The 24422-nt window shown below is 50.4% G+C and overlaps 1 protein-coding gene across 1 annotated transcript in view; it reads left to right on the forward strand.

Moving 5' to 3' along the window:
* EPHB2 (EPH receptor B2) overlaps positions 1-15283 on the forward strand; it is a 109193-nt gene extending 93910 nt beyond the window's left edge. The window contains exons 10-16 of the mRNA XM_044452361.1: positions 353-478; positions 1495-1742; positions 2914-3129; positions 6565-6714; positions 11416-11609; positions 12195-12350; positions 15175-15283. Coding sequence (XP_044308296.1) covers positions 353-478; positions 1495-1742; positions 2914-3129; positions 6565-6714; positions 11416-11609; positions 12195-12350; positions 15175-15283 — 1199 coding nt within the window. The remainder of the gene's footprint in view (positions 1-352; positions 479-1494; positions 1743-2913; positions 3130-6564; positions 6715-11415; positions 11610-12194; positions 12351-15174) is intronic.
* Positions 15284-24422: the final 9139 nt, after the last annotated feature.

Below are 24422 nucleotides of genomic sequence, written 5' to 3' on the forward strand. Positions count from 1 at the left end.
TTGTAAGCCGCCCCGAGGCTTCGGCAAGGGGCGGCATACAACACAATAAAATACAATACAATGCAAAAATAACAATATAAAATTAAAATTAATAATATAAAATAAATAAAAAATATAAACGATATAAAAGAAGTTATAAAAGAAAAGTTATAAAAGAAAAGAAAAGAAGTAGCCCTTGCAGCTTCCAATGCTTCCGTGTATCCTCACACAGGTGCAAAAAAAGCCATGCTTAGCGTGCAAGGTTCGGAGGAAAGGGTGGGCGTAGCCAAGCGCTGATCAGGGGACAGGTGAGGTAGAGGCATGCTGAGAACACGAAATGAATCATGCAGATCTCCCCTTTCCCACCTCTGAGCAGTGACACCTGGTATGAAGATCTACATTGACCCATTCACCTACGAGGACCCCAACGAGGCCGTCCGGGAGTTTGCAAAGGAGATCGACATCTCGTGTGTCAAAATCGAGCAAGTGATCGGTGCAGGTAAGCTGGACTTTTCAGCCTGGCGCAGTCCATGTTTCCTGCAAGAGGATAAGCGAGAACGTGGTTTGGAATGAGCCCAGGTAGGGCCAAGCCGGAAGTCATGGTTTAGTTTAATTAATTCTGAGCTTGAAAGGGGGAGGATGAATGGGAGGTGGGATTCCAGGGCAACTTCCTGGTAGATGGTGGTAGGAGGTGCATTCTCTCTCTCACAGGGTCTCTCTGCCCCCACCCCAAATGTAGTAGTGCCCCAGGGCCAGTGATGGGGGTGGAACTTGGCAGCTACAGAATGAAAGGGCAACTTCTGGTAGAAACTGTTATTTTCTCTAAGAATACCTTAGAGTAACATGGCACCAAGGGGCATTCTCAGGAGGGGAGAGGGCAAAGGAGGAGGTTTGGGGGTATTGACCCCCCAAAAAGGAATGATCCCTAGTTTTGGGGAATGGGGCCATAAGGCACTGGGGAAGTTTGGGCCAGGATGAAGGCAAGCATTGATGGGCACCAATCCGGATGGCTTCAAGAGGAGATTGGCCAGATCCATGCAGGAGGGAGGAGACTATCTGGAAAACAGCCTTGTAGACTTTGTGCTAACTCCAATACTTTGGCCACCTAGCGAGACGGAAGGACTCCCTGGAGAAGACTCTGATGCTGGGAACGATTGAGGGCAAAAGGAGAAGGGGACGGCAGAGGGTGAGGTGGCTGGATGGAGTCACTGAAGCAGTCGGCATGAGCTTAGGCAGACTCCAGGGATGATGGAGGACAGGAAGGCCTGGAGGAATGTTGTCCATGGGGTTGTGATGGGTCGGGCATGACTTTGCGACTAAACAAAGACTTTGTGCTACCTCTGCTATCAGAAGCAGCACATCTGAAGAAGAAGGGCTTGGGCAGGTGGAGGTTCCTCACCCATCCTGCTTGAGGGATCATGTGGGCGGATGGCTGGCCATTGTGCACATGGAGGGTTGGACCTCTGACATCCCCCCCAAACCTGCAAGGGTTTTGACCTCGGTTCTCCACGCCAGGGGAGTTTGGGGAGGTGTGCAGTGGCCACCTGAAGCTGCCGGGCAAGAGGGAGAGCTTCGTGGCCATCAAGACTCTGAAGTCTGGCTACACGGAGAAGCAGCGGCGGGACTTCCTGAGCGAAGCGAGCATCATGGGCCAGTTCGACCACCCCAACGTCATCCACCTGGAGGGGGTCGTCACCAAGAGCACCCCGGTCATGATTGTTACCGAATTCATGGAGAACGGCTCCTTAGACTCTTTCCTCCGGGTACGTTATCACAGGAGCAGGTGGCGGCAGGGAGGGGGACCGGACAGGAGACTCACTTTCATGGCTTCCTTTTCTGTGAGCAGCCCCCAGGAGCAGGCAGGAGGAGGTCTGGGAACCTTGTGTGTGGCTGCCCCAGGTGGTGAGCTCTCCATAATGGCAGCTAGGCACATCTTCTCGGAAGTGGCATCCGTGGGCTCCGGATGGGTCCCACCTGCCCAGGCTAGTCCCTGGGACCAAGCAGATCACCAGGGCTGGCGCCTGGCCGCCACCTCAAGACCTTGCAGGTTCTGGTCTGCTTCCACAGGTCCCTCATTTGGGTCTGGCTTCCTGAAGCAGCTCCACTCTCCCAGGTGCCTACAGTTAACCTTGACCTGCAGATCCTAAGAGAACCCAGTTTTATCCAAGATGTTTGAAGGTGATCTTGCTTGGCCCTGCGGAGCAGGACTGGCCGTCGTCCACATGGGCTGTTTCCTGCATCTTGTGGGCCGTGTGCTCAGAGGGGATCTCTTTAGGGCTAACCAAATCCCATTGCTATGAGCCCCATGGAGATCCACAGTGCTCTGTTAGGAGCAAGGAGGATGGCGGTCTTGGACAAGTGCAAGCGGCAAGTCACGGTGGGATTGTGAGGGATGGGCTAGGGCTGGATGCCGAGGCGGAGGAGGCGGAGGCGATTATCTCAAGGCCAGGTGCTGGGCAGAGCCAGGCAGTGTCTGGGAATGGTCAAGATGTGCACCCACTGGGAGGGGATTCTGAGACCGAGGAATGTTCAGGTGCAGGCCACCCCCACCCCTCACACACACGCTTTTGATCCCTTGACAAATTGTCAACAGAGGTGGGAGGCCCAACAGAATGAGCAGCATGTGGAGAGGAGGTGTGCTCCCCTTCGCGGTCCCCCCGCCCCCATGGCATGTTCATAAGGAGCGTTCCTGGAGTTAAACGTCAGACTGGGTTCAGAACCCTGCTCTGTGCATGCTCAGAGATCGGTCCTGGGTGCTTTGTACTTGGGAGCAATAAAGAAAGTCGAGGAAAAATGGTGATTGCTCAAAGAAGGCTCGGCTCGGCTCAGATAGTCTCAGGTCGTGGTCTCAGGGGAGAGGGGCGTGCTAACCTTTCCGAGGAGCTGCCGCTCTTTCGGCCTCTGCTCACCGCTGCCGCTCCCTTGCCCACTCAGCAAAATGACGGACAGTTCACCGTGATCCAGCTTGTGGGGATGCTGCGGGGCATCGCGGCCGGCATGAAGTACCTGGCCGACATGAACTATGTCCACCGGGACCTGGCTGCCCGCAACATCCTCGTGAACAGCAACCTCGTCTGCAAGGTCTCGGACTTCGGCCTCTCGCGCTTCCTGGAGGACGACACCTCGGACCCCACCTACACCAGCGCCCTGGTAAGCGCAGAGCTGGCGGGATGCACACAGGTGGCCCGGGCAGTTCCAAAGGGCCTGGCGGGGGTGCTGGGGGACCATACCAAGGCCAGGAGATGCCTCTAGGTAGCCAAATACAGCCCCCCCACCACGCCCCACTAGCACGCACGGTCCTTCCAGTGGGAGGGAGATCACATTTCCTTGGAAGCCTCCCCACCCTGTCCAGTCTCTCCTTCTGAGGCAAGCTACTGGAGCGGCTGCTCTGGGAGGGGAGGAGTCATGAGAGGAGGGGGTCTGTTTCTTCTCTCTCGCATGGAGGTGGAACAGCATCTCCCGCCCACTCGGGACGGCCGTGGATTCTGAGCAGTAAGCAGAGCTGGCGCATCCTGAGCATTGCCTGCTTGCCCCACGCTTCACCTTCCCTGTGCATCCCTCTGCAGGCCCAGGTGTGTGCTCTCCACCCAACCCCAGCCCTTGGAGGAGGGGGAGAGCCCACCGTTCCTGCTCTTCCATTCCAACAGAACTGCAGAAAATTGGGGGAGGGGGGAGCTGCCGCCTGTTGGCAGAAGCTGCCCTGCCTGGGCAACAAGGTCAGCACCGGGGGTCCTGCACCGCAGCCCACCTTGCACAGTTGAGAACCGCTTTCCAGATGGCACCTGCCCAGACCCGAAGCCTCCCTCCTCCTACTTTGCCCTCGATTGGACCTCAGGAAAGTTCCATGTTTCATGGAAGGACTGAGCTGGAAAGCAGGACTTCATCGCGGAGGCTGGGTTGGGAATTAAATGGAACCCTGGCCCTTCTTTTTCCTCTTCTTTTGCTGCTGCTGCTGCTTTTCTTCTCCCTTCTCATGTTTTTTTCTCACCTTTTACTCTCTTCTCTCCTTCTCTTCACTCTTCTCTCCTTCTTCTCTCTTCTCTCATTCTCTTCTCTCCTCCTGCTGCTGCTCCTCCTCCACATTTCATTTCATTTTATTTTTAATAGTTTTATTTCTGCATCACTCCAATACCAAAGCTGCACGGGCAATGTCCTGTGCTCTTTGACAAAATCCCTAATGCAACTAATTCTGAAGTAGCCACAGATGAGTCTGGTGACACCAAAGGCCATTTCGGAGTTGCAAAAGGTACCCAAATGGGCAACCGAATCACCAAGGGATGGAAATATCTTCCCTGTAGGGCAAGGCTTAAATTAATCTTCCCCTAGCTGGTTCCCTACAGATGTGCTGGAATACAGTTTCCATAATCCCCAGCTGGCAACAAAGGCAAAGATGGAGTGTGTGTGTTGGGGACAGAGGTAGAAATACATAAAATAATGTACCATGTGAGAAAAAATGGACAGAGAAGATTTCTTTTCTCATTCTAACATTTGGAATCACTCAGCGAAACTGTTTAGCAAGACATCCAGGGTAGATAAAAGAAAACACATTATTTACGGCCTTCAGAAGCACAGGATGTTATAGCTATTAGAGGCTTGGATAGCTTTATAATGGGATTATACAAATATATAAATACTTCAGCCTGTGCAAAAAAGGGGGGAATCTATTAGGGATAGATTAATCTATACATTTTTTTTTTCAAAAATACATGTAAATTTAATAAGCAGGCACTGGGCAAAATGCATATTGATTTTCCTGCAGATTTTAGGGAAATTTTGCTCTGGTGTCAACACAGGGTGGAAAGAACTTGCATCTGGAAATGGGAACAATTTTTCGGAAGTGAAAGAGAGGGTTGTCCACCCCTACCTAGGACCAGGGCTCTCTCTTCGAACTCCCAAAGGTATCCATGCCCCTTTCTTCAGGTCTTCAGAGCTTCCTATGGCTCATGGCGGGGCAAAGCGTTGCCTCTATCTGGCTTAAATTACGGAGCCACAAATCAGCCAAGCCCAGCAAGCTGGAAGTCCCGTCTACAGAGATGTGTGAGGAAGGGTCATACGGCACTTTATCTAGGTCAGCCTTCTGCAGGAATCTGTCCTTGCTGCTGCTGCTTGGCAGAGTGGGGAGCCGCGTTCGCGGAAGACACAGGTGGTGCATCAAAAAGCACTCTGCTGCGCAACGCAGATGTTCCAAGCCGTGTTAACAATTTATAACACTTCCTCTTTGATAAGCAGAAAGTGTGTTGAGGCATCACCAACGCTGGCGACAAAGCCTCAGTGCTTGCACGTTTCTTAGAGCTGGGTGGCATGAAAGGGGGGCAGAGAGGAGGTTGATCAGCACAGTGACAGCTTGTCCTGCATTACAAATAAGAGCATTGAAAATGACCTTCCGGATCAGATCGAAGGCCCCTCTTGTCCAACATTTTTTTAATTAGTGGTTAACCAGTTGCCTTTGGGGAGCTTTCCCAGCTTTGAATCGCCCTCCTCTTTGTCCAATACGTGAGATTTAGAGTCACTCTGAACACTTATGTACTGCAAAATATTGCCCTCCTACCCTGTAAGATCTGAGGCGGAGGCCCTGCTCTGGGAACCCTCCTTGAAGGAGATTAGGGAAGTCAACACCCGGAGGAGGGCCTTCTCTGTGGTGGCACCCAAAATTGTGGAATGCGCTCCCCAGGGAAATCTGCCTGGCTCCAACGTTATATTCTTTTCGGCGCCAGGCGAAAACCTTTTTATTTGCTCAATATTTAAATATTTAATTATTTTAATTAATTTCAATCTAATTATTCTCAGTCACAGCTTCTTATGTTCATTATGTAATTTTATTGTGCTGTATTTATTTATTGTAATTGATTATTATGTTATATGCCATCCTGGCATGTTTGAGAAGGACGGGGTAGAAATAATGTAAATAAATAAATAAATAAAAATCGCCAGCTCTTAATTCCTTAACACTGAGCCCAATTTCTCCACAGTTTAACTTAAAACAGGTCAGGTCAAACCAGAAGCTTTCCTGGAAAGGAGGGGTGGAAGCTAAATTCCAGTTTAGATTCAGCTCTTCCTATGAGCAGATGCTTCTCCCTCCACTTTGGTCGAAGGCTGTTAGAGTTCACTGTCCTCTAATCCATCGAGTTGCAGTAAAATAATTGTATTTCCAAGGATTATCTTGAGTTTGGTATCCAGAAGGAAAGAGGGAAAGGACCAACTCACAGCAACGATCAAGACTGACAGCATGAGTGTAAGACAAGATACCATGGGAATAAGATGGCAGCTGCCAGCCACACCCCACCCCACCCCACCCGTGCTTCTTATGCCCTCTCTCCATGCGCAAAGGTGTGGCCAACAAGCACCCTAGTGCCAAAGAGTCAGGCCAGGGAGTGTGGCCCCACGAAGCCATCGCAAATTAAGTATCGGGAATGGGGGTGCTCGTCCAGCCCCAAGGGACAGAAGGGCTCTGGGACAGTGACCTGATCTCAACCAAGCATGCTTTAGACTGCATTGTGCCGTCGGTCTCGTACAATGGGCAGGTCCAGAAATACTCCAGCCAGCCGTCCATATTGATCCTGTACTGCTTCTCTCCCCTGCTTGCAGGGTGGAAAGATTCCCATCCGCTGGACAGCGCCAGAAGCCATCCAATACCGGAAGTTCACTTCTGCCAGTGATGTCTGGAGCTATGGCATAGTCATGTGGGAGGTGATGTCCTATGGGGAGCGACCATACTGGGACATGACCAATCAAGATGTAAGTCATCCTCGGGCTCATGGCTCTGGGACACAGCTCTCTCTGCTATGCAGAGGGGAATCTTGTGCACTGTTCAGAAACGATTTTAAAAAACAAATAAGGTAAGCTGTATAAAAACCAACTAAAGCAAAATACCATGCAATCGTTGTGCATTGAAGGAGGACACACCTTCTGGTGGGAATAATGTGATCCACTTCCATACAGCTGGAGCAGGAAGTTGGAACTTGTATGAAGTAGTTGGGTGCTTAGGGTCGCGGGGAGATTATCCTATGCAATTCTACACACTTTGCAAAAGCTACATGCTCTGTTGATGAAGACGGAGGGATTCTGGCTATAGGATTTTAACCCGAGTCTCTGAAATAGTCTATTTAACATCTCAAGCTTTTGCAAAAGTTTGCTAGTTCTTCCTAAAGCTGAATGGCCAGTTCTCGCTGTATACTTTCAGCAATCCCTGTCCTCATGTGACAGGGACAATCTCTCTCTCTCTCGTTCACTTCTTCTGTAAAGTCGACATGGCCATCGATAATCTTCTTATGTCTGAGCTACATGTACATAATTTCCCCCACCTCCCCAAACATGCCTGCTATCTTCACTGATGTGGCATCCCCTCTTAGTATCTGTTATCCTCCTCCAGGAATATCCACCTGGCGTATCCTATTTAGGGATCCTCCTTAACTGCATCCAGATGTCCAAACGCAAAACCAGAGAAAGCTCAGGATACCTCATCCAGAGGACAAAGATCCTAATAATCTGACACCAATTGCCAGTGGTGCTTTCGGACATGAATTTTGGTGGAGCAGAGGAGTCTCACACGGGACCCCACTCAGCCAAGGACCACGTTTTCATGGGATAGCAGGGGAAGACAGTGCCAGAGACGGTGGGAGAGACCATTCCCTTTCTTGCCCTCTTTTTGCCACCCTTCTCTCTCTCTCATTCTCGCTTCTCTCCACTTCTAGTCCCCACTTTCTTCCTTGTACTCTGCGTAGCTGCAGGAGGGACAGATCCCTCTTTGCAAGAAGCTAGAACTGATAACCCCTTTGTAATCAGAGCGAGAGTGGCACCCAGCCACTTGGCAAAAGTTCGCCTGCCAAAGCTTAACAGAAGAAAAGTAACTTTCTGTGAGAATTCAAAGAGGGTGAAGGCAAACCATTTCCCAAGACTGTTTCCTGGTTTATTTTTTCCACTGCCATCTTGGTGTGTTATGGCCCTGGCAGTGGACCAGGTAATAACTCCCCAAGTCTCAGCAGCTGCTGAGCAGCACCAGTGCACCCAAGCCAGTTGCGGAGTGGCGGGGACACGAGCCACAACTCCAAGTCTGGTGGGCTTCTTGAGCTGGTGACTGTGGTCAGAAAGGGCATCCAGTTTAGGGCAAGGCATGTTCTGTTCCTGCTAGGCAAGCTTAGAAACATAGAAACAGAGTGAGCCAGAAGGGGTCTCCCGGGCCATCTAGTCTGACCCCTGTCTCCAACCGACTCCAATCATGGCATGCCTACCATGTGCATGTCCAGCCATTCCTTGAATATCTTCAGCGATGGGGCCTCAACCACCTCCCGTGCAAGCCCATTCCAGACCCCAGGGGTCCTAACCATCAGGAAGGACTTCTTGGCATCCACCCTAAATCTTGGTTCCCTGAGCTTTGCTCCCTTGGAATGTGTCCTGCCCTCCACTGCCGGGGAAAAAAGACCATGACCCACCTCTGCGTGGCACCCCCTCACATACCTGTATGTCACTAAAAAATCCCCTGTGAGTCTCCTCCTCTCCAGGCTGAAAAGACCCAGCTCCCTCAGTCTCTCCTCATTTGGCTTTCCCTGTAAACCAGCCATGGTTCTTGCAGCCCTTTGCTGCACCGATTCCAAACTTGGTATATCCCTCTTGTAATGTGAGATTCAGAACTGGACATAGAAACAGAGAGAGTCAGGAGGGGTCTCCTGGGCCATCTAGTCTGACCCCCCGGCTTCAGCCAGCTCCACTCATGATATGCCCACCATGTGCAAGTCCAGCCTGTTCTTGAACACCCTCACTGGTGGGGCCTCAACTACCTCCTGTAGAAGCCCATTCCAAGTACTTTCTGGCATCCACCCTAAATCTTGGTTCCCTGAGCTTTGCTCCATTGGAGCGCATCCTGCCTTCCTCTGCAGGGGAGAACCGGTCTCTACCCACCTCTGCGTGGCACCCCCTCATGTACCTGTATGTCGCCAACAGGTCCCCTCTGAGTCTCCTCCTCTCCAGGCTGAAAAGACCAGCTCCCTTGGAGGAAAATGAGGAGCAGTGGGGCTTCCTAGCATTCTGGTTTCATACCCTTCCACAAATCAGCACGAATGTCAGCCCCAACACGGACCCTCCTTATCCCTCCCATTTCTAATGTTTGCTTGAGTGGTCTCAGAGAATCGCCTCAGAGCTAGCAACTCCGAAGTCTCTCTCCTTTCCTTCTGCGGCTGCTTCTGCCCCTCCCCCTCCTGCCCCAGGGCGATCTGCCCCAGAAGCTGTTGTTCCTTAATCGACAGTGATCTTTCCCTGCAAGAAGGTCGCGCTTGCTGCCGATTAGCCTTCTCGGCCTCTGCTGGAAGCTCCAGCAGTGAGGAAAGCCGGCAATGTCTCTGTGCCGGAGGGACGTGTTCCCAGGGACTGTGCGTGCCCGCATGAGCCACGTAATGCCCAATTAAAGATGAAGAGAAGCAGAGTGACCATCAGTCATGGGGGTGATGGATAAACAACATTCTGTTATCATGGGAATGCATGCAAACAATTAATTAGCAGCCTAAGACGGCAGAAGGAACAAAAGCTGTAAATGAACCCAACCCAAGCCATGTTGGGAAAGGAGAGCCAGCGAACTGTCACGGGTTGGCCGGCAGCCAGCCTCTGGAACAGAACGCCGGTTGGCCGATTCGCCCCTGCCTCTCTGTGCCCGCTCGCCTCCCTTCCGAAGCACAGGATTCCTGTGTCCGCTGATTTTCTTTGGGTAGCTTCTCTCTCTTTGCTGCCTACCCTTTCCTCGCTTGCTCTTTGCTGTCTACCCTTTCATTTTTAATGAATGCAGAGGCTGCCTTTCAGAGTCAAGCCCTTGCAAAGTGTGCACAGTGTGACATTTTTGGCAACCCCAAGTTAGCTAGCGATCCTAGGAGTTGCAAACTGGCGCAGCTGGAGAAGGCTGCCTGGAGCTGCGTAGGGCTGATTCTATCTTTACATTTCAGGAAGAGCAAATAAAGAAACCAAAACTGCCTGCGATTATTTAGCCCAAAGCACATTCAGGAAAGGCCGCATCACAAGATTTGATGTATCCCTTAACTGCAGCAGATCTCCTCACTGTGGGGCCACTCTGACAAAGGCCCCGTCTCTTGAGTCCGCCACCATAACTGAGCTTTTCAGTGGGCACCTGAGCAGAGCCTCTGAAGTTAATCTTAGTGAGCAAATCTTCTGGGTGAAAATGGTCTCTTTGATAAGCTGCTCCCATCGCAGGAAGGGCTGCATAGATCCACCCAAGCAGTTTGCTTGGAAACAGCACCCGGTGAACATGGTGCAAAAAAGCAGCATGTTCTGACTTCCTTCCTCCACCAGCATCCGGGTGGCCTCATTCTGTACCTGTTGACATTTCCAGCTGTTTTCAAAGACAGCTCACGTAAAATGCACAAGTCCATCTTCCAAGTGACATACGTACGTTACTTAACTGTCAGAGAAGAAAAGCAACGGAGACGGTGGGCTCTCCCAACCCGGAGGCATTCAAGAGGCAGTTGGGCAGCCCTCTGTCTGGGATGCTTGACCGTGAAATCCTGCACTGAGCAGGGGGTCGAACCCAAAGGGCCTCCTTGGCCCCTTCCAACTCTACTATTCTGTTAGGGTCAACCACAGCAAGTTAACGCAAACAGAGGCCTCCCAGTCTCAGTGAAGTGATGCAGCCAGAAGCATTAACAAATTATGAACGTGGTCCTTCAGAAGGAACACAAGCGCATCTGGGATGGAGTTCAAATCTCAGGCCATCTCCCTGGCCCACAGTGCCTCCGTCTTGTCCAGATGAAGTGTTCAATTCTTTCTCTTTATGGTTACTGATCAACTTTTTCCCCTACAAATGCATTTCCCCTTGATATCTCTTCACTTTCTTTTTCTTAAGTTTTGACGTGTCAAGAGGTTTATGCCCCTCAGCCTCTCAAGGTGATCTCCCAGCTACTGGGGAGAGGACAACTCGGCTAAAACTGAGGCCAAACTGAGAATGTGTGTTGTAATTATAGTTAAGGTCCCCCTTACCTTTCTCATAACGTAGGCATGATTCTGTTCCCTCACCCCCAAATTTCTTAGCATTATAATTGTTAGAATTATCCATGGCAATCCTGAGAGAGAGATTGATTGCATCGCACCAACTATTTGGTGTTTGGACAACTTTTGCAAAGAATTCTCCCCGACTGATTAGTTTTTTTCCTATGCCATTTCCCCCAGTGCATGCAACTTTCTCAGCCTGTTTTCCTTAACATATTAAAAATGCATTCATACGCTCATACGATTCTCCCTCTTGTATGCATTTGACACTCTGAGAACTGCCTGGCAAAATTCAGTGATGCACAAAAGGTGTTAGAGGATCATGTTTTATTTCACTTTTTGGTCTGGAACGCACCAGTGATATCAGGGTTGGTTCATGGTTGGGTGCGAAGCAAATAAATTCCTTCCCCATCTCGTCCAGTTTGACACTCAGCAGGGGCTTTTCTCTTGCAGGTAATAAATGCCATTGAGCAAGATTACCGCCTGCCTCCGCCCATGGACTGTCCGAGCGCCCTCCATCAGCTCATGCTGGACTGCTGGCAGAAGGATCGCAACCACAGGCCCAAATTCGGACAGATTGTCAACACCTTAGACAAGATGATCCGGAACCCCAACAGCCTGAAAGCCATGGCACCCCTCTCCTCAGGGTAGGAAAAAGGATGGGCCCTTAAATGTGACCAGGGAGATGTCGCATCTGCAAGTGCCTACGGGAGACCTTTCTCTGTGGGCTCAGCTCATGCTTCTGCATGCATGACCCTTCTATCCTGCCCTTTTTTTGATCCATAGAAGGAATAGAAGGGATTGTATAATTATAGCATCGAGCTATTGAGTTTTCAGCTGAGTTCTGGCAGGCCTTCAATATTTCAAAGTGTGGGAAACTCTTCTGGCTGAATCACACAGATCTGGCACTCTCTTATTTATCTCTTTAATGCCATCTCCGCACACACGAGCCTTTGTAAAGAATGGGGGCAGCCCTGTGTCTCAAGCATCTCACAATCCAAATCATTGGAATGACAGCAGGCAAAGGGGAGCAAATGGAGGCGAGGGAAAGCCTGGGAAGAATATATCCTAGTGTAGGGCATTGGGACATCTCTCGTATCCAAGGATGTTGGTTCTTGGGTGAGCAGTAAACTTCCCAAGATAGGCAAGAAAATGAGGATGAGGATCAAATTCTTGCATGCCAAGGGAAGTAGAATTATTTTCTTCTGCCCACTTCTGGGACTTTCTTCCAGGATTAACCTCCCCTTATTGGACCGTACAATCCCGGACTACTCCAGTTTCAACACCGTCGATGAATGGCTGGAGGCCATCAAGATGAGCCAATACAAGGAGAGTTTTGCCAGCTCAGGCTTCACCAGCTTCGATGTGGTGTCTCAGATGACAATGGAGTAAGTGCCGGCAGAAGGCGGGTGGGCAGCCCTCCCAGTTCTCAGTGGCAGCTTCAAAGTAAGCCTTACTGGGTCCCGTTTAGAGGGCTAAGGCAGGGGATCCTTGCTGGGGTGCTTGGCCTAAGCACATGGAGGGGCAGCAATGAAAGCGCAAAGGTTCATAGGCAGCAGCGTGGCTTCTAGATCGAGAGAGGTATTACTGCCACTCTGTACGACTCTGGTGTGCCCACAGCTGGAGCATTGTGTTCGGTTCTGGGCCCCTCATTACAGGAAGGATATAGCCAGGTTGGAGTCAGTGCAGCGCAGGGCCACAAGGTTGGTAGCCAGTTTGCAGGGAAAGCCATTTGAGGCGAGACTGAGGGAACTGGGCCTCTTCAGCCTGGAGAAGAGGAGACTCAGAGGGGATCTGTTGGCGACATACAGGCATGTGAGGGGATGTCACAGGGAGATGAGTAGAGACCTGTTCTCCCCTGCAGAGGAAGGCAGGACGTGCTCCAGCGGAGCAAAGCTCAGGGAGCCAAGGTTCAATTTGGTTGCCAGGAAGCACTTGCTGACAGTCAGGACCCCGAGGGTGTGGAATGGGCTTCCACAAGAGGCTGTTGAGGCCCCATCGGTGCGGGTGTTCAAGGATAGGCTGGACGTCCACATGGTGGGCATGTCGTGAGTGGAGCCGGCTGGTGCCAGAGGTCAGACTAGATGGCCCGGGAGACCCCTTCTGACTTGCCCTGTTTCTATGTTTCTAAGTTGCTCTTTGCAGCTCAGGCAGGGAAGACCAGTAAACACACCGTACAGCCCTGTTGGAAATGCATCTTTTATAGCATAGCTGAAGAGGGATGCAGATTCAACTGCTCCCTTGTATTAAGAAACACACAAAAGAAACCATTCCAGCCCTTCCAGGAAACAGCTGGATCAGGACCTACAGCTTTCTACATGCAAGGAAACCTTTTTCATGGAGCGGTCAGTCCCCCCCCCCCGCCCCCCCACCATGGTTTGCAGCTCTGCTACATGTATAAATCAGCTCTCATTCCGGGACAGGGATGCCTCCAAACAGTTGGAGGTCCTCAAGTCAGAAAACTGTTCTAAAACCTGTGCTAAAAGCCTGGCAATGTAATCATCATTACATTAATTATTTAAATAATGATAATTTGTTAGAGAGGTTCACCTGCACTGACTTTATATGTTTTTTGGCATCAGGTGAAACCTTTTTATTCACCCAACCTTTTAAAGTTTAAATAATTTTACTCTGGTTTTATTAATATTCTCAGTCGTATTTTATTTGTTGTATTTTTTGCTTGTTATGTATTTATTATTTATTTATTGTAAGCTGTCCTGGGACAATTGGATTGTATCGGACAGGATAAAAATATTCTAAATGAATAAATACTTCTATCATGAGCTAGGTTTCTTCCCCTTGCACATTCAAAGCCACAGACCTCTCTTTGCAGAAAGTTCTGTATCCACCAAAGGGTTTTCCCAAAGCGCAACCACCCAGGATGAATCTCTGAGCATGCAAAGAGTGGTTTGTTGCCCCCAGTCTAGGAACTCCACTTAGGAATCTCTTTGGACCCCATCCTTTCGGGCGGAAATGAGCATGTCTCTTCTCAGCACACCAGTCCTTTAACTGGGACACCCTCCTTTGCCAAGGTTGCCTCATGGGTTGAGAGCAGTACCTGCCTCGTCTTTCCCCGAGAAAATGCCCTGTTCCAAGTCCCCATCTGATAATGTGCATCTTGGCTCTTCCCGGAGGCCACCTGCCCACCTGTGAGCCTGCCCTTGAGATCTCAGTGTCTGGAAGTGGCCCACATTTTGAGCCCCTTTGCTCATTCCTTTAAATCCAGATCAGTGTGCCCTTGGGATGCACCCCAAGAACAGCAGCTCCCCTCAGTGCCAACACCCCTTAATGATAAATGCAAGTCTGCAGAGAAGCTGGCCCTTCATGGTAGGACACCTTCCTGAGTTCTCCCTTCTCTAAGCTCCCCTTCCTGAGTTCTCCCTTCTCTAAGCTCACCTTCCCGAGTTAAAGCAATCAGACACTTTGAATTCTGTTGCTCCCTGACCCCTGAAAGCTACCCCTGGTCTCTTCTACCCCACATGATCCCATTCTTTCTAGCTGGGTCATCGTATCAGGACATCTTCATTCCATAAAACAGATCCCCCAGCTCTGCAGCATTCACACCTGCTCGAAACAGACTGTGATTCAACTCAGGGAAGATTATTTTTTCTCCCCCATGTACAAAAAGAAATAGCTTCACCCAATCAAGCAGGAGGGCATCGGTGGGTAAAGCTGAAGTGGACCACCACTTGCCAGGATTATTATTATTATTTATTATTATTATTTGCATTTATGTACAAACATTTACAAACATTAAAACCTACCAATCCTAAACAAATAAATAAATTGGCTATACCACAACAGTATAAAATAACGTAGGCAAAATGAATTATATAAATAAATATAGCATTAAAATTAGCTAACTTTAAAATATTGGTTAAATAAAAAGGTCTTGAGCTGGCGCCGAAAAGGGTATAATGACGGCGCCAGGCGGACCTCTCTGGGGAGCGCATTCCATATCACAGGATGATGGCTGATGCTGCACTAGAGGGCTAATCCGGTTGTTTCAGGAACAGATTCGCAGGTCTCCAAGAAGCAATGTGCCACCGTGGAGACGGGGTGGGCTTTGCCTGGCTCTTTGCGCCACTGGTAGCCCCCCATGAATGACTCACAGCCCCCGGGACGTTCTCCAGGTTGCCATTCCCCACGTGGCAGCTCCCTTCTCCCTAGCGCTTCTCCAGTGACGGATCTCTCGTTTGCCTCTCGTTCCAGGGACATCCTGCGAGTGGGGGTCACGTTAGCCGGCCACCAGAAGAAAATCCTGAACAGCATCCAGGTGATGCGGGCACAGATGAACCAGATCCAGTCTGTGGAGGTTTGAGAAGCCGGACTTGCACACTCTCCCTTCTCGAGGCCCCGACCCCCTTTGGTCCCTGTGTGTCTGTGCCCTCGGCGGGCCTTGTGTCCCCCCACAGAGACGGCGGCGACATGGAAGGGACATCCTCGAGGCAAAGTTGCTGCAGACTTTGCGGATCCAAAAAGAGGGAACCATGCGGGCTCTCGCGTTGAAGGATGGTTTTAAAAGTGAAAACAGGACAGCTGTGATCTTCCCTCCAAGGGCTCTGAGATGAACAAGTCGACTGGGGAAGGATCCGGAGTGGCTCCTTTTCCCTCGTCCTTTGCACTGGCCCAGTTGCCTTCTGGAGCGCAAGCTGGACCAGAAAGCCCGGGGTGGCAAACTGCGTGTCTCCAGGTGCTGCTGGGCGTGCCCAACCCCAGCGGCGAGGCCGGCCAGACCGAAGCAGGGACACGAGTCGGAACACTTTCCCCATGTGATGGGCAGTCATGTCTCTACAGCAGTGGACTCCAGAGGCGAGCGTGTCTTTTACACTTCTTTTCCTCTAAAGGACGGAAACCAGAAGAAGCGCTTCCCCAGCTACTCCCTCCTCTCGACAAACAAGGAGCTTTGCCTTGGTGGGGCAAGGCAGGGCAAGGGGCTTTCTGAAGTCCTGGTCTCCGTTGCGCTGGGACCAGCTGGCTTCACAGAGGTTCTGCCCCGTGCACTTCGAGCGCCTACATATCATATGCACAAGACAGTCACGAGGCCGCACCAGTTTGCCAACGGCCTGCCCCCGCAGGCCTCCTCCTCCTCCTCCTCCTGTGCCATGCACCGTGTTGTATAGTTGATGTGCATTTTCCATTGCTTGTTGTTGTTTCATCTTTTTCTACTTTGTTTACAGTGGGTTGTGGGGGGGTTATTTTGAGGGGGGGCTTTGTTTTGTTTTTACAAAAGCAGAAAAATTTTCCCACCGTTCTCGTCTCCCCAGGACACACTCTGTCACCCCCCAGGCAAGCTGCATGCTCCCGCGGGGTGCGAATGCTTTGGACCTGTGCTGAAGTCCTTGGCTTCATCTCCTAGCCGTTATTTGGAAGCAGTGGGCCTGTTGGCTGCGTCCCGTGAGGCCATGACGGCCTGCCCCACGGAGAGGATTCCAGGGGCGCTCTCTTGCTACGACAGCTCTTGGAAAAACAGGAAGTGCTCAGAGGGGCCAGGGACCTAGGAGGTCAGCTGGCAGGGGAGCAGTATTTGTGAAGGCTGAGCGTGGGACTGTCTTCCCAAGACCAGCCAAGCTTCCTTAACAGTTCATGATGTTTCTCCAGTGTCCTCAAGAACGTAGCCATTCTTCATCCTGATGAGAAAATGGAAATAGCAAGAAGGAAAGAAAGGGGGACTCTGTGTGTTATTGGGGTGAGGCCTACCGCCGTTCCCAGTGGTCCTTCAGCTCACTCTCTGGGGCCATGGACAGTCCAGAGCCCAGCATGTCAGTGGCATGAGGATTTCAGGCTTGCCAAGGCTGAGCATCCATGGGGGTGAGATGGACCTCTTGCTGCAACCCAAGCCTGCCTTCTTTGACCAAGTCAAAGTCAAAAGCATGGAGAACGTTTTAGGTGGTTTGGAGGCCCACCATGGGAGGAACTGGGGGTCCATGCAGCTCAGCTCAGGTTTTCCCATTCAACAAGGGAGGGTGATGGCCAGGAGTGCCAATAGGAAGAACAGGAGACTTCATGGAAGTCTTGCTGCACAGGGGCTGTGAGACAAGGGCCTGGATAAGAGACCATGGGACACTCTGGTGGTTCACCCTGAGAATGAGATGCCTCCAGCTCAATGTCCTCTTCCATGCTGTGAAGTAGAGACTAGAAATACTTGCTTCTGATCTTAAACCAAACACTGTTCCCAGCCAGTATTTGAACACAGGGAACTGTGGCTTGTTTAAAATCTAGCTAGCTCAGTCAAGCCAGGATCAAAATGTGTCTTCAGCTCCTGGCTGGTTCTGAACTCATAGTTCAAGCAAACCATAGCTTACTGAGATCGGACATGGTTGGGGCACTTTCTTAAATAGCAGAAGTGAAACTTCTACCCCCTCCTTGTGGCCACAAAAGAGGAGAGAGGAGCGGGGCTGTGGAACCCTGAGGTTCACCATGGTTTGTTCATGCTTCCCAAAAACATGATTTCTCTTTCCGCCTCAACTGTGTCCGTGCACACAGGAAGGAAGTTCACTTGGCCCAGCCCTGGCAGACGCGAGATGCTAGAGGACATGCATGCTCTCTTTCAGGTCTTCTGTCCCTCATTTCTGCCAGATGTGAGGCATGATGTGGGATTCAGGAGGAGGCCAGATGTGATGAAATACTTTGAGGTCCCCCCAGATGAAAGGGGATCTTGCTTGGCTTGGTGTCAGTGTGGAAAGATCTCATTCCATGGATGGTATCCTGTTCGAACTGGGGCAGTTCCTTCCCAATAGATGGCCAGCTGTGTGGCTGCCCCCCCCCCCCGAAAAAATTCTTGCTGGAACATGATCTGTGCTATGGAGGCCGTACTCTGCTGCCTTCTTTCTCTTTGGAGGAGCCCTTGAGCGCATGATGATTTTCACGGGGCGAGGGGGCTCGTTTCAGTTTGCACTAAGGCTGCCCTGCCTTGCCCTGCCTTCACCGGCTGAAAGGCGACACACACGTCTACCTGATCCATTCCACTGTGAGAGGCAGGGAGTGCCTCGCCGCGCAGCAAGTGCTGTCTGGGATTCCGTGGGGGGGGGGGTGGGGAGCGATGTCGCCTTGCCTCCTTCCACCCCGTGGCCAGCTGCAGATGCTAATGCAACGGGACTCCCTGCCAGTGCCGGGCATCTTGCCATGACCTTGCCAGGGTCATGGAGGTCCCCCTCCCCGTTCCGTTTGACAGCATGGTCTTCCCTTCCCATCTTCAAGCCAGCAGAGGGTTCCTCGTAGGTCTTCAGCTGCCACCGGTGCAGTTGCAGGGCCCTACCTACCCCCAGATACTTGCCAGCTGGGCCTGCATCCTCCGTCTTCATTCTGCTCATTGCCACGTTCGCTGAGTAATCCTGGGCTGAAACTGGATCGCCCACTTTCCACTGAACATAGCAATAAATCGCCGGGCTGGACCCCCGGCCTGCTGGGAAAGGACTGGGGGTCATGTGGGAAAGAACAGCTTGCTCAGGGGGGTCCCAGCATTTTCATTCAATGGTCACCACTTTGCGGAGGGATGCGGAGAAGCAGAGGAGAGGCATTTCACAATCTCCACCATTTCACTGTGATTTTTTTCAAAGCATGGCACGAATGGAACTGTCTCTGCTTTAAAGGAAGTCCTCCCAGACAAGTCTAGCGTGCTGCTCTTGTGTGTTGGGCTTCCGAGTCGGATGCCTCTTCCAAGCTTCTTCAGTAATCCTTGGAGGAAGGACAGGATGGGTCACCAATCCGGGTGCCCTCTCCCTTCTTGGGAGGGTGTGCCCATGGCTGTGCCATCCCCCCTGGAGACAGAAGCAGGCCTACTACCTCTTCCACCCCACAAGGAGTTTCCCGGACAAGGGGGTGCCTCCAGCTGACTGGACTGCCTCATTAACACAGCCCAGCTCTTCCATGCCTACATGGGTTGGCTGCACCGTTGGAATTCACTCTGGATTGAGCTACAAACTGGGCACGTGGTCAGGCCATCCTTCGTAATGGCAGTGAACCACAGAGGTGTGAGGGTCTGGAGTTTCTGAGTTGACCAAACCTTGCCCATGTGTAGGGAAGTCTGGGCTGGCCGGGTGGGAGGCCGTGGATGGCCTGAAACAAAAGCCTCTGTTGCTACCATGATGCATAGGAAGTGTTTCCCAGCATTCCCCAGCCGCATTGATTGAATCAGGAGGACATTTCTGCCAGCAGCATGGGAATGGAGCCATCCAGGCACGTCTGCCTGCAGTTTTCTTTTTGGAACAGAGTTGAGGAACTGCAGGGTTGGCTAGACTATACTGGGCAGCTGCTTCTGCTTGCTAGGGTAACTTCTGAAAAGATCTCAAGCTTTCTCCAAGGAAGCTGAGTAAAAATCAAGTCCCTTAGGGGAGAGAAGTCCACCTCCCTCTAGTGACCACACCAGGTTGTTTGTGTGAATCAGTTGGAAGCTGATCATCAGCAAAAAATCACTGATGAACCAGACCGACTGTGGGTTAGATCTTGATATCTGTATGGTCTGGAAGAAGTGGATAAAGTCCCATGGTTAATTTTCTGCAGAGAAGAAGCAACAAGATGTTCAGCAGTGAGCTCCTCAGTTTTAGCATAGACTTGAGCAACCTGGCCTCTCCCATAGGTTGTAGGGCTCCCTTTCCAACCTGCAGCTGAAGAACAGGAACTTCATTGAGGAGCAGTTGGAGGGCCACCAGATTCCATTTCTCAGAGTTGTGCTCTCTTTTCTTACAGGGAGGTAAGCATGCCCCCATGATGTGGATGGAAGCCACAGATGCATCGGTTGCCGTCTTGCTCTTTTGCAAGGCAGGCTTTTCAGAGACCCTGAGCTTCAGCAAAAAAAAGTAAGCTAGGAGGCCCCCGTGTGCTCTGGTGGGATGCTGCATCTGTGCCTCAGTTTCTCATCTCACTTTTTCTGCACCAGCTTGCTCTGTAGGTGGCTCCTTTTTTCTTTGTGGATGGGCCTTACAGGGACTGAGCAGAGGCACTGTTTCCAGAACTCAGCTAATACAGTTGCAGCTGACGACTGTTCTGTAATAGACCTTCACCATCCAGAGTTCCAGGGTCTGTCTGGTTTGGGCTTTCCATGGCTGCTACTGGCCAGGGAAATGTCATAGTGATGAGTTATGGAGGTGTCTGACAGATGAGTAAGTGCTGAGTTAGAAGGGGGAGGCTGTTTCAGAAAAAGCTTCAAGACCTGCCATTTTCCCCCAGAGGGCATTGTGAACAAGCAAAGAAACTGCAGTGTTTCCTGATTGGCTTGGATAGTCCAGCTGACCCACTCTCCCCTCTCTAAACTGTAGCATTGTCCCATAGTGACATCAGAAGCTCACTCATTCTGGGCTTGGTAGTGTCACTGAACCCTGAGAAAGAGCAAACAACCGAGGAGGAGCAGAACAGAGAGACTGTGAGCACTGCTGGAGTGGCAGCACATGGAGGGAAAGATTGGCCCCCCAAACGGAAGCACATGGCCCCTAGAGGGAGGGTGAAAAGTTGAAGATCAGTTGGAGAGCATTCCTCCTCCCCATCACTCATCTCAAGGTAAAAAGCTAGCCTGGAGAAATATTAAACTTGGAGAGCGAGAGAATGCACGTGCACAAGCTCCACCGTGGCTCCAAACCATAAATCACAGCTCCCTTCAGCTATTCAGCCTCCTCTCTCCACAAAATGGTGACCCATTTCTTTGGCAGATCTCCACCTCAGGGTGACTCTTCCGTCTCCAGCTGTCCGTGGGCCTCAGCCTTGTGTGCGACATGGCTCTTCCCCTGACAGCCTTTGTCTTTTTGGAAAATGTGAATAAGGAGGTGATGTGCCAGCCCTTGTCACACAGGGTGTGTCTTCCATTCTGACCAGGGTCTTCTCCTGGATCCACCAGGCATCTTTTGATGTGACTGGGGAGGGGGGGAAATAAACCAGATGTATTTATAAAGGAAAACAACCTGCTGCTCCAATGCCTTTGTAGGAGTATTTTTAAGAAGACTTTTTTTCAAAATAAATGTGAAGTGTAAAAGTTTGGAGCATTCCTTTGTGACTCACATTCGTTGGCTGTTTGCACTGACGGCTCTTCTGGGAGTGAGGACATTGCTTGGCCACTGGGCCAACACAGGGGAGGTAGAGTGAAGAAGCCCTTGGTTGAGCGCTTCCTGATGGGCCACCCTTCTCCACCCAGCAGACCAACCGTGTGGCTGACCAGTAGAAGGAGGGCAATGTGCCAGGGCATTATGGGAAATCAAAATCTCAGATTCCATTTTCTGGAACAGGAGGGTTCTGTACACTAAAAACTGGTCCATGACCTGATCTGGCTTTGCTAATGCACTTGTAGCTGACTACTGTTCTGGAAGAGACCCTCCCCATCCAGAGTTCCAGGGTCTGTCTGTGACTTTGGCTATCCATGGCTGTTACTGGGCAGGGAAATCTCATAGAGCCGAGTTAGAAGGGGTTTCAGAAAAAGCTTCATCAATATTTGCCATTTTCCCCCGAAGTGCATTGTGAACAGGCAAAGAAACTGTGCAGTGTTTCCTGATTGGCTTGGATGGTCCATCTGACCTATGGGAAGCATTCTCCTCTCTCTAAACTGTAGCTTTGTCCCATAGTGACAGCAGAAGCTCACTCATTCTGGGCTAAGTATTGTCCTTGAGTCCTGGGAGCAAAGTGTAATGACTTTCTTGCTGTGAAAGCCACTGAAGAACTCATGGCTTATTGGCTGGAGTCAGTGCTGAACCAGGCTGAAATTAACTCACAGAGCAATCCAGTGCATGTTTCCACAGAAAAGAAATCCTTCAGCACTCATAGGAGTCGCAGCCCCTTTTCCAGCGGAAACATGCATTCGATTTCACCTTTCAAGTCCGGACAAGTGCACTGATTTGCCCAACTGTAGCTTGAATTCTTCCCATTACTGGTTGAGGAGTACCAACCAGGAGAAAACACCCTTATCAGATAAAGGCCATCTTTCAAGGTCATCCAAATTGGTCTTGTAGTGCATCCAGGAGGGAAACCACATGACAATGGGCCGTGAAACCGTGTTTCGTTCATGAGAACCTAATGTTCTGCCATCAAGCTCTCCGTCTTTGGTAGGATCAACCCTGCTTATTATTGGAATCTGAGGACCATGAAAACTTCCTGTGGCTTTTCTTCTCCTTCAGGTTCTGAGTACAGCTTGTTCTTCCCAAGCAGTGTCTTCCATGACACCGTAGGCAACCCTGCGTGGTTTCCACAGCGCATGGGTTTTTTGCCTGGATGTGTCTGACAGATGCTTAAGTGGTTTCCATGCTAGTGTGGTTTCTACCCTCCTCTCTCAGTCTTCCCACTGTTGACACGTAGCCCATCAGCCTCCTCGATGAATTTCAATGACATCAGGAGGACATTCCAGGACTATGGAAACCATGATGATGGGTTCTGACAACCAGAGAAACCCTTGTAAGGCATGGGAACCATTGAAACCACTGTAGCTTGCAGTGTCGTGCAAATCTGGCCACTGACTCATCAACCCACCAAGTAAGTGGTTCTTATGGACTCAGTCCTATGCATTTTAGGACATGAAAAAGACCTCCATCTCCTGGCATTGCCCAACCATCCCTACTTAATCATTTTGCTACATCTTCAAGAAGCAGATGACCAATTTCAAAGCTTCAATGAACCGGCTGTAAATAGAGCAATACATGAGTATATGACAAAGCATTCTTGTGAATAGTCAGTGCGAAATCGCAAAAGAAGAAAGGAAGCTTACAGTATAAATGCTAGAAGAGTTTCTAGTTCACATGATCATAAATCTTGATTTTAGGGATGGGTAATTCTATTTATTTATAATCTGGTTCACTTTTGCAAATTTTATTTTTAGATCATGCCATTCTATTTCTGCTTTGGTATTTACAGCACTGATCTGCTATATAAATTTAACTGCCTTTTGCTCACAAAATGAGAATTCGTTTGAATGCATGTTTGATGCCTTTAAACTGGAGTTGAGCCAGAACTTCTCAAAAACTATTTTTACTGGAGAAAATGACTTTTTATCCGCTGCCCCTGCCCACCTACACCTACCTCTACCAGGAATGTTGAAAAAAAGAGCACCACTCCCCCTAGAAAAAGGACAGCCTGCAGAATTTTCTTCTAATTTTAGTCACCGTTCAATTTGGGGGAGACACCATTTCTCCTCCCTCCGCACGCATAGACCCTTGCACAGCTACCTGTGACGATAGCGCAGCAATGGAACCAATGGCCCAGGATGGTCGTGGGCTCTTTCACACTGGAGGCATCCAAGGTGAAACTGGGCGGCCCTGTGACTGGGACGGTGTGGCCTGGAGCCCTGCACTGAGCAGGGGCTGGACCTGGTGGCCTTCTTGGCCCCTGCCAACCCTACTATTCTAAGTTTCCCTGGAGAGATGCTACCTCTGGAGGATGTGATGGAGGGCACAATGTGGTGGTGAGGATGGCCAAACAGGGACGAGAAGAGAAGCTTTTACCACAGTTGATGGCGAGACTCAACTTCAAGAAAGCTTTGGAGAAGTTCTACATCCATTTGCGGTGGGAGGTGTGATTGTTCCCCCACACACGGATGTCTTCTACTGCAAATGGCGTGGGATGTTTTGAGAGGGCTCTGTGCATGGCTCGAAGCTAACACCATTTATTTCCAGGGATGGGCAACCCGAGACCAACTTCTCCAGATGTTGTTGTCTTTGGACCATGGACAATGACTGTGGCAGTTGGAATGCCACATCTGGCCCATCACTGCTGCCGGTTTACGTATGCTGGAAGCCCTGTAACACGTGTAATATATCAATATTAGTGCCACAACCGTAAACTCCCAGGCCAGAAAAGGCTTGTGGACCTGGGCCATGTGGAGCAGTTTTGAATTCAGGAAGAAATGTCTGGTGTCCTGGCTACTCTGTGTGAGAGCAGAATGAATGCTGGAATTCTTGTGGACAAAAGGTCAGGCATTTTCCCGCTTAAAAGAGATTCGGCAAAACCACCCTGCATGGAGGTTGACCCATTGTCCTGAGACACCTGGAAATTATCTATAGCACCTAGCAAACCCAGACAAAGAACTCCCCTCTTAAGACTGCTCAGAATCCATCAAGCCCCATCTGACAATTAGCATAAGCTTAGAAAGCTCATCTTTCCCATAAGTCACATGAGCTGACAGAAATGGTATAAATAGCAAAATGTTAGGACTCTTTCTTTGTCTCTTCCTGCTCTGCTCAGCAAGAGATCTGGACACCCAAACTCAAGTGCTGCAGGACAGGTAATGGCTCCTGCCCCCATCTTTTCAGGTAATATCTCTCTCTCTCTCTCTCTCTCTCTCTGTCTGTCTCTGTCTCTCTGGTAGGAAGTTCTTTCTCTCTTTAGAAATATGGAGCAAGATTGGGACGCAACTGAAATATTCTCTGTCTAGATCACGTGGGACTGAAGCCTGTCCCTGCTCTATATTTTCCTGATGAATACTCCTTTCCCTTTTTAAGGTCTGTGGGTGTTCAGTGAATGCAACATCAGGGTCTGTTCTCTCTGGCCAT

The sequence above is a fragment of the Varanus komodoensis genome, unplaced genomic scaffold (genome assembly GCF_004798865.1).
Source record: "Varanus komodoensis strain SLA01 unplaced genomic scaffold, ASM479886v1 scaffold71, whole genome shotgun sequence".
Taxonomy (NCBI): domain Eukaryota; kingdom Metazoa; phylum Chordata; class Lepidosauria; order Squamata; family Varanidae; genus Varanus; species Varanus komodoensis.